Source organism: Zalophus californianus, chromosome 3, assembly GCF_009762305.2.
Source record: "Zalophus californianus isolate mZalCal1 chromosome 3, mZalCal1.pri.v2, whole genome shotgun sequence".
NCBI classification, from domain to species: domain Eukaryota; kingdom Metazoa; phylum Chordata; class Mammalia; order Carnivora; family Otariidae; genus Zalophus; species Zalophus californianus.
In genome coordinates, this window is record NC_045597.1 from 68,125,396 (window position 1) to 68,136,195 (window position 10,800).

General features: G+C 37.0%; 1 protein-coding gene across 5 annotated transcripts in view; it reads right to left on the reverse strand.

Annotated features, from left to right (window-relative positions):
- Positions 1-10,311, reverse strand: part of RFC3 (replication factor C subunit 3) — a 32,675-nt gene extending 22,364 nt beyond the window's left edge. For 2 of the 5 annotated variants that reach the window (XR_003519166.1, XM_027589938.1), the window contains exons 1-4: positions 10,099-10,309; positions 7,340-7,477; positions 4,219-4,286; positions 2,424-2,521 (exon numbers count right to left, since the gene is read on the reverse strand). Coding sequence is in view for 4 of the 5 variants with exons in the window: in XM_027589938.1 (XP_027445739.1) it covers positions 2,424-2,521; positions 4,219-4,286; positions 7,340-7,477; positions 10,099-10,185 (391 nt within the window). In the remaining variant the exon portion in view is untranslated. Of the gene's footprint in view, positions 1-2,423; positions 2,522-4,218; positions 4,287-7,339; positions 7,478-9,628; positions 9,798-9,830; positions 10,018-10,098 lie in introns of those variants that run through there. The other 3 variants (XM_027589940.1, XM_027589941.1, XM_027589939.1) reach the window with 3 other exon arrangements.
- Positions 10,312-10,800: the final 489 nt, after the last annotated feature.

Sequence of the window (10,800 nt, forward strand, 5' to 3'; positions counted from 1 at the left end):
CGCCCCTGTATTTTTCATCATACTAAGTTATTTCTAGAAGATGGTAGTGGTAGCAGTGTAGATCTGAATCTCCCCCATAAAAACAGAGATTCCAAGACCAAAGACTCATCGATAACATTTATATCAAAACAAAGTGGCAGGTTTTACCTAAAAACCCCAAATATGAGCAAGTGAGAACAAGGAACTATGTGTGGGAGGAAGTAGAGGGGGTGTACTTGGTTTTTACAGCCTTGAGTACAGAACCCCAAATCGCCCACAAGAGCACACTGTGAAATACAATGGGCCAATCTGAAAACAACACCTACGGGGTTCAATTTATGGGTTAGAGCAAAGGAACCTGGATGCAACAAGGTTTGACAGGGCAGTAAACTGAAAACAACAAAATGAAGCTCCCTTCCAAGACAATCCTTCATAATGAGGAGAAATTCTGGAGATAGAAATCCAAATGGAACAGAACAGGGAAAATAGAAATAAAGAGATTGATCCCAAAATCTAACAAAGATAGCACTTAACAAAGTATTACAAACCAACTGATATAAAATAAGTCCTTGGTAGGCAGAAAACAGCAGCATATTTAAAAAATTAACACATCATGACCAAGTGAGCTTTATTCTAGAAATACAAAGCAGTTTCACTAGAAGACCCAATATAATCTACGATACCAATACAGCGAAGAAGAAAAATCATAAAACCTCATTCATGGATGCAGAAGCAGCATTTGAAAAAATTTAACACACATTTATGTTAGAAACACTCAAAATATGAATTGATGCTTACTTTCTTATTATGATCAAATAGATACACCTCAGGCCAAAAATCCAGCAACTAAATAACTAAATGGGGAAACTCTAAGGCCCCCATCCAAAGTCATGACAAGGACATCCACTATCTTTAGTACTATTAACACTGTATTGGAGGTGTTGGCAAACATAATTAGGTTAGAGAAAGTGTTCAAAGCCATACAAATTGGAAAGAAGGGGAAAAATTATCTATTCACAGATGATATAAATATATATATATCTGAAAATTCAAAAGAAACAATGGAAAGGCTACTACAAAAAGAATGTAATAACATAGTAAGATATAGAATTAAGACACAAACGCCAATACTGTCACATATGTATACAAAGGTTAGAAAATATAAGACTCCATTTATAGTGGCAAAAAATAAATAGATAAGGAGCGCCTGGGTGGCTCAGTTAAGCGGCCAACTCTTGATTTCAGCTCAGGTCATGATCTCAGGGTGGTGGGACTGAGCCCTGAGAATAGGCTCCACACTGAGGCTCCATGCTCAGCAGGGAGTCAGCTTGGAGATTCTCTCCCTCTGCCCCTCCCCACACTCACTCTTTCTCTCTCCCTCTCTCTCAAATGAAGGAATTAAAAAAAAAAGATATATGTAAACTTATTCTGAAATACAGTGAACTAAGAAGAAATAGGCTGAAATATGCACAGGCAATTCACAAAACAGTAAAAAAAAAAAAAAACAATGAACAAAAGAAAAACTTATCACACTAACTACAAAAAAACAATTTTTTCCACTCAAATTGACAAAGATTAAAAATAATTAACCGCAAAAAAATAAATAAATAAATAATAAATAATTAACCACAGTGGTGATAAATGTCAGGGAATAAAGGGCACTCCCAAATATTTCTGGTGGTAGGAAAAGACTATCTTTCAAATGAAGAATTTGACAAAATATAGCAAAAGTACTAAAAGCTGGCATATTTATCATCACAAAATCTTCTATGAGAATGTACACATATATATGCATATAAATAATACTGGAAGGAAATGACAAAGTAACTGTCTCTGGAAAGCAAAATTATAGCTGATTTTCTTCTAAATATTTGATAATGAACATATAACTTTAGTCCCAGGAACAGTTATTTTTAAATGTTATTTCTTGTTTTAAATAAAGTGTTTTTTCATTATTCATCTAGTTCTAAAATAACGAACAGGTAGCTCAAATAGTCCTCTTTCCACCAAAATTCAATTCCATTAGGCTATACACTTTCATGAGCACAGAGATCATGCCTCTATTATTCACTTTTCTTTTTTTAAAGATTTTATTTATTTTATTTGACGCAGAGAGAGACAGCGAGAGAGGGAACACAAGCAGGGGGAGTGGGAGAGGAAGAAGCAGGCTTCCGGCCGAGCAGGGAGCCCGATGCAGGACTCGATCCCAGGACCCCAGGATCATGACCTGAGCCGAAGGCAGACACTTAACGACTGAGCCACCCAGGCGCCCCTCTCTTATTCACTTCTATATCCAAAAATAAGGGAGCATATGTTTGCATAGCACAGGATATTAATAAATATTTGCTAAATAGATGGAATTTATGTTTCCCACTACATTTCCTCTTATACTCACTGCATACAATTTCAGTGTCTGCCTTAAAAGAAATCTGTTTATCACGTACCTTTAAAATCTCTTTGAGTGTTTGTTTCAAGTTGCTGTGATTGTGCCACTGTTTTCAACATCTCCTGAATTACTACCCGGTCACTATTTCCAGCATCACTATACAAAACAAAAATAATGGTAAATATAGATGTAACTATTTAGAAAATATTATTCTTAATCTGTTCTTGTAAGAAAAACATTGAAGATCTTAAATTTTAATCAAAATTATTCACACCTAATTACATTCCCAAAACTTTCAAAGTGAAATATTTTAGGGGTCATTAAAATACAACAAACAATATTCTAATATTCAATTACAGTTTGATAAGTATCACTGAAAACAAAAGACATGTTCTTATATTAAGTTTACTGTAACTTAAAAAGAGCAATACTAATCCTTAAGTATCTTAATTATCTGCAGTTACTCAAAATGTGAAAATAACTCTTGAAACAGAAATTTAATCTCCATCCTTCTTCTCCATCCCCCAAATAGTAAAGGTCTGAAAGAGAACAAGCCTAGACAGGTCTGTTCCCAACACTAGCATGGAGCTGATTCAGGGTCTTAGCAAGAGGACGGGACAAGCAAATGGAATTTAAGATAGTCAGAACTCTGTAAGCTGCTGACTTGTAAGCATTACCTGTCATTTATACTCGCATTATTGCTTTGGCACTTAAGTCATGCAACTCACAAACCAACGTAAGTCACCTAGTTAATTTAGGCTGCCAATTTCAAACACCTGAAAAAAATCAGCTCAATCTCTAATTGACTATTCTTGCTACAGGGAACTCACAATGAGAAACAGGGCAAAGCAATCAGCTTTAGTTTATTTTCCTAAACAGCCATCACATCTGTCTCAATTCACTATTAGATCAATACACCTAGAGTGTCTCTTTTATGATCATTTCCTAGTCAAGAATCCAAAACATTTCCCTTGTGGCTATGGAATTAACACTTTCTTCTAATTTTATGATAAGACCCTTTCCCACCAATCTTAGTTCTCTTAATTTTCTTGGACCTACCTGGGGAAAATAATAACACCTGTTAGGGATGTTTTGAGGACTAAATATAATCCATGTAAAGCTTCTCACACGGTGCCTACTACTGAGTACACAGTAGCTTATAACTATATTCTTCCTGATCTATTCAGTCTTAAAATGGATGTTCATCCTCATCTCTGTTCCACTGCCGAAAAAGGCTGCCTTTGCCTGAAGATGTCCTTGATTTTGTACTCCTTAAAGAACATTATCAGGCCCCAGACAACCCTGAAGCTTTACCCAACTTTGTTCCCAATACAATCACTTCTACACTATTAAGCAGTACTGCATGAGTTTTCAATGTGCCTCCCAACAGGATCCTAATCTTAGTCATGATAAATAATACAGACATTGGTTGTTAGACTATTATAACATACTCTAATCAAGAAACTGAAACAAAGGAGTGGCAAAAAAAAGATCTAATAACACTAATTCACATTCTAAAATATTCACTCCAGACATTACAAACTTTTTCGACAAACTTTGCTCATCAGTTCTGAATTAGTCAATATAACAAAAATTTAATGACTATGAAATGTACTCTGTATAAAACACTGAGCTCTGTAGAGCAAGAAAATTTAATTATTAAAATTATTGGACTCAAGGGTCAAAGAGAAAAGGGGAAGTGGAAAGGTTCTAGGCTCCCTATTTCACACTGAGCAGCATTACTTTTATCTGGGTATATATTGTGCTTCCTTCCATACATGATTCTATTTCAAGAATGGGTTCTACTCTTTAAAAAAAAAAAAAAAGGCTTAATTTCTATATAGTAGCCTTACCTGGGATTAACTTCAAGGTGATAATTGCTTGCAATAGTGCTAATTTCAATTTTCTTTTTAGATGGAGTCTATGGACAAAGAAAATAGATGTTTTTAAAGTTTATTTATTGGCCATTTCTCCTCTTTTCTGTATTTGTTTTTTAAAAATAATTCATGCTTTATAAAAACAAAAACTTTAGATACAATTAATATTTTAACTTCATTAACCCCATTCTTTTCTCTATGTGCAAATAAACATGTTTCTATATAACCTGGGTCACATCACACATCCTGTTTTTATTATGATTATCTCTTCCCTCTACCTCCAGAATTCTACAAACCATTCCATTATGAGATCATCACTGTAAATGGTCTGCATATGTCCGTTCACAGACTTTACCGTAACAACTTGTGAACTTGTGTGTATACATATGTAAATATACTTTTACATATTTTATGTATTTTTATATTTCTAGAGAGTGTCAGTGTTTCTTGTAAAAAAGGAGTTATAAAAAGAGAGGCAATTCTATCTATTTCTGTTTTACTTTTCCTAGTTAACAATACATCTAGGCAATTACCCTCCGATACTGATATAGGGTAGTTGCATATCAACCTGTAACTTGGATGTCCCCAAGCCGTTATACGGGTGGGTGTTTTGTTTCCTGCTTTTTGACATCTCAAACAATCCCACAATTAACATCCTTCTACAAATGTCTAACGCACTGACTTCATTTCTATGTAACATATTCCCAATAAAAGATTTGCTGGATTGAAGGGAATATATTTTCTCACGTTTTATGTATATGTGTGTGTATATGTATAACCGGACTGTTTTCAAAAAAAAAAAAAATCTAACAAATCAGTTTTCCACTGGTAACAAATACTCTTCCCCAACATTCCCCTTCTGCAGGTTTTATATAATGTCCACAATTTCTGCCAATTTCATAACAGACTCACGGCTTCTCTTCAACTATCACAAACGTCAAACATCTTTACATATGTTATCGGTTGCTTATATTTCTTTCTTGAGACTCTTTCATTCAGTTTTCTACCAGGTTGTCTTTCCATTGTCAATTTGTAAAATCTTTTCTCTAATATGTTCCTTTCAAATATTTTTTGACAACCTTTTATTTTTCTGATTTTACATAATCTTGTCATACAAACTTGTAAATTTCATATGTATACAAGCACATATTTTTATCTATCACTTCCATGTTTTTATTAAGTTATTAAAAAAAATAGGTATTCCCGACCAAAGGCTGTTCATTTAATCTAAGAAATTAGCATTTCATTTTAATATTTAAGGCTTTAATTCATATGGAATTCATCTTTACAAATCATGAATCAGAGGGATTCAACTTTATTTTCTTCAGGTTAGAGAACTAGTTATGCTGGCACATCTTGCTGACTCATGTTTTTAATACTGATTTGAAATAGCTACCATCATATTTTGGGTCTCTCTAATAAGTTCCACTGATTGAATTCTCTATTCCCAAGCCAAAACAATATTGTTTTGATTATAATAGCCCTACAATAGGATTTAATATCTCATAACCCAAGTCCCACTTCACAAATCTTTTTCGTAATTACTTTAGTCTCAGAAATGTATTCTTCCATATGTACTTTAAGATCATTTCGTACAACTAAAATAACATGTTGGATTTTAATTGTAATTTCATTGAAATTTGTACTGTAACTTGGGTAGAACAGGTATTTTAAAGTATTAAGCCTCTGAGAACTTGCTGCATCTTTCCATTTGATCAACTCTTGTTTTTTGTCTTTTTATAAAATAGTTTTCTTTCCACAAATCTCATACTTTTCTTGTTAAATTTGTTCCTGCATACTTTTTTTTTTTAAGATTTTATTTATTTATTGGACAGAGAGAGCAAGAGCAGGAACACAAGCAGGGGGAGTGGGAGAGGGAGAAGCAGGCTTCCTGCTGAGCAGGGAGCCCGATGTGGGACTCGATCCCAGGACCCTGGGATCATGACTGAGCCACCCAGGCGCCCTGTTCCTGCATACTTTTTAAGAATTCCCATCAGGGTGTAACACCAGCACCTCAAACTCAATGTGTCTAAATACAAGCTCATCAACATTAGCCTAAAATCCATTTGTCTTCAGGGCACCTGGGTGGCTCAGTCCTTAAGCATCTGCCTTCGGCTCAGGTCATGATTAGAAGGTCCTGGGATTTAGGCCTGCATCGGGCTCCCTGATTGGTGGGAAGCCTGCTTCTCTCTCTCCCACTCCCCGTGCCTGTGTTCCCACTCTCGCTGTCTCTCTCTCTCAAGTAAATAAAAATCTTTTAAAAAAGAAAATCTATTTGTAAAGATTCCATTAATAGCACTACTTACCATCCAGTCACTGATACAATTTTTCAGTGCCTAATATGTATAAGATGCTATACCAGGGCCTATGAAGGATATAAAAATGAATAGGACATGTTCCCTATATAACTTCAAAACAAACACAATCTTGTCAAAATTAAAAAAAGGTATGAAAAACTATAATCAAGGCCAAAGTAAGTACTCTAAAAAGTGTAAACTATGGATGGTAGAAGGAAAAATTAATTCTAAAGGGATTGGGGGGCACAACGAGAGGAGGTATTTCAGCTAAATCTTAAACACTGTCTATAAGGAGAGTATGAAAATGCACTGCATGGTAGGAGGCTGGAAAGCTCAGCCAAGGGCAAGATCATGGGAATTCTCTGAACATCCCAGAACTTCATGCCTCCTTTTCTAATCAGTCAGCTGCCCAGTCTCTACCAAGTTGCCTGATTCCATATTCAAAATTTTTCTCAAAATCATTCCCTTCCCAAACCCACTATTGCTCTCAGAACAATGAATTCCAGAGACTTGAGTTCCCGTTCCAGCTGAGGTACTGATTCACTAGATAATCTAAAAGGAATCCCACCTACATTTTACTCAAAATCTCCTGTTACTCATATTTTCTAACATAACTGACTTTGATCTGGCTTTAATAGTTAGATCTATACAACAGTAGCTCTCAATCCTGTGTACCTGGGTTATCTGTGAAATTCTTAAACACACATTGGGCAACAATGGCTGGGACCACAGGAATATATATGATAATGACTGAAAATCCCTACTATAAATATTTGGAGGCCTCAAAGTAAAATGCTTACTGTGATGGTCTGATGTTCAATTCTTAATTTTTCCACTCCAACACCATAAAGTTCACGTAAAATACACATAATTCTTGTCTTTTTTCCAGCACCTGATGGTCCATACACTAAGAGATGAGGAAAATCACCACACTGCACCTGGTAAAAAAAAAAAAAAGAGGCATTTTTCCCTGGTCAAATGACTACTGTAGGTAGAATTAAACTACTTTTTAGGTATCAAATATTTTGTGTCTCCATCTCTGCGGTGGAGATATTTAAAAATATATATGTATGAGTACATATACACAGAGATTTTTAAAATTAACTGAAATGTTGATTATTCCCCTGGCATTATTTTATATAATTATATACCAAGCACAGTACATGCAGGATACAACACCATGTGCTAGAAAGCAAAAACTTCCAAACCAAGTCTGTTAAAATCTCCTAGAGAACTTTTTAAAATAAAAGACTAATTAATTACTGGACTCCATCCATGAGATTATGATTCAACAACTCTAAGATTGATGCCTATCTTAATTTGGGCTTCTATAGTCCTTCTGATAAGAACTGAGTGTATTTGGTTTATTTGGGGTGAGAGGTAAAGGAAAACTTTGTAGGGGAATAGGGAAGTAAAGCAAGGTCAGGGAGGCAGCCAATGAGTGCATTATCTGCTTAAATATCACTGGGCATCTGGGGTTTAATTCTGCTGGGGATACTCTTGAAGCCAGTGTGGAAAAAAACACGACAGCGTTAACCATTCCAAGAGAGGGGGAAGCTGCAGCATGATATGCTATTTCTCATCAGTCCTTTGATGAAGCTTGCTTGGGAAAGTGTTTGGAATTAAGGGAGGGCATTAATTCCCAGGCATCAGGTCTGCTTAGGGGTGTCCATAAAAGAAAGCCTTCAGGAAGCACGGATCCAGGAAGGTGGAAGTCAGTCTGTGTGCACTTACAAGTTAAGAGCAATGGGATGGAGTAGAGCACTGACAGTACTGCAAAAGACTACAAGACTGTGTGCACTTAAAAAGCTTCCCAGGTGACTTTCATGATCCGTCAGGTTTGGGAATGAGTGTTTTTTTTTTTTTTTTTAAAGATTTTATTTATTTATTTGAGAGAGAGAGAATGATACAGAGCATGAGAGGGAAGAGGGTCAGAGGGAGAAGCAGACTCCCGTGCGGAACTCGATCCCAGGACTCCAGGATCATGACCTGAGCCGAAGGCAGTCGCTCAACCGAATGAGCCACCCAGGCGCCGTAATGCTATGAAGGGTATAAAAATGATGAAAACACAAACCATAACTTCAAGGCCATAAAATCTTGTGGAGCAAAAGCTTCTACGTAAGCATTACAGGAAAAATGAAATAAGTACCTTAACAGAAGTCATTATTGCAATAAATCTTAATATTTTGTAAACTGATCTCTGGCACTGAAAAAAAAGTTTCAAGGAAAGGAACAATTTACCCCACACAGTGCATGGAAAATAGCAAGTGCTTCACAAATACTTGTTGCCTCTGCTTTTTAAACTCAATCTAGCCAAAATAAAGGGTATGCTTTAAAGACTTCATAGTTTCATTAAGTTGTAGATTCAACAATAAAATGGGTGGATATTTTTTAAAAGCAAATCTATTACACACAAGACCAGGATATTAAATTTTTGTCCAAAATATTTACTCCAAATTCTGTACAACAAAAAGATGGCCATAGAATATAAAATGTATCCTATAGCTAAGAAAATCAAAGTGAAAGCTATTCTGAGAAAACACAATTTGTCTAAACATGAAGTATATAGCTGTAAATTTATTTTAAGTTAGTATAGATGGAATACCATCAAAAAAGAAAAAAGCTTCTCAATCTCACATTATCAATTTTTCTAATGATTTTCATATGAGAATGGAGGTTTTTATTATTTATTTTTAAAAAATACTTAACAGAGAGTACCTGTAACTCTGAAAGAAGGTGGGTATTGAAACTGAGCTGAGCAAAACACTTTCATTAGCATACAGTACTATTAGATTCTTAAAAGGACTGGATAAATAGCTTCCAGACACTAGATTTTTCTCAAGACCCTTCTTCCCTCTACATTTCCTGACAGTTTGCTTTTCGGAAAACATTGCCATTAGACACTTTTACCAACTACAACACGAAAACACCCATCAGGTTGGAGAAAAGGAAAAAAAAAAAATCTTCCATGAGGACTTAAACTCAAGGACGACCTAATACAACCTAATTTAGAATTAGAAATGACCTCCGAAATTAATACCTTCCTTTTTGAAAATAAGGGCATTGACACAACAAAATTTTAAACAAACCTCTTAAAAAGTGAAGTCAGATGATGTCAGTTCTCTGCTCAAGACCTTCCAATGGCTCCCTATCTCACCCTATAAGGATTTACTGAATCTGCACCTCCCCCGCCGGCCTACTATTATCCAGCTACAGCGGCGTTCTTGCGGTTCCTAGAACAAGCCGGGCACACTCCTCCCTCAAGGAATTTGCACTTGCTGTTCTCTTTACCTGTTCCACTCTTCCCTCGCATTTCTCCAGGAGAATTTCCCACTTAAGGTCTTAGCTCAGAGGACAGTTCTCAGGGAGGCCTTCCATGTTTACAAGCACTACCTCGCCCTCCACACTCTTTCCCCCTTCCGTTTCATTTTTTACCACAGCACTCAACACCTCCTGCAGAGGGTGGACGGTGCACCCACTCCCCAGCGGAGCGAAACTCCCGAGCTGAGGCCTACCCCCGCGCCCCGCCCACCCCCCCGGCTCCGTCCCGCAGACTCACCAGGTTGCGCAGCTGGGCCGCTTGCTCCTTGTGATAGTCCAGCCGTCCCAAGGAGCAGGGCCGGTATTTGTCCACCCAGAGGCTCATGCCTGCTCGAATTCCCGGGGTCAGACGCTTGAAAGTCCCGCGCGCGGGCACTCTCCCCGTCCGGACGCGGAGACGAGTTCTCCCGCGAATTCCAAATCTCGTGACGTCACTACCGGCCCGGTGGCGTACGCGACTTAAGATCTAAAGACTACGGAAGCTGGGTGGGGACAGTATTAGCCGCAGTGTTGGTGCCCCCCCCCCCCCCCCAGTCACTGATGTTCATTGTTTATGTAATCATTTTTGTTGTTCTCACCCTCCATGATAGTCCGGAGATTACTAAACAAAATTGGAAATTTGGCTCTAATACTTCCGGCTTCAAATCCGGGTACCTCAAAGAATTTCGTTCGCTTATTCATTCGTTCACTCGTTCGTTCTGCAGAAACCTTCAAAATATCTACTGGGTTGAGCTCTGTTCTTGGCACTAGAATATATACGACTTGGGGCATTTCTCACTGGGCAGTCTCTCAATAAAGTTTTTTAAAATAAATTGCTAAAAATAAAATCTAATCTTCACTCTTTCCTTACTTCCATTCTTCAAAGGTCTTACTGGGTTGAAAGCAAGAGAATCAAAAGGTCATGAAAAACTACAGAACTGTGGCCTGTAGGAGAGACGAT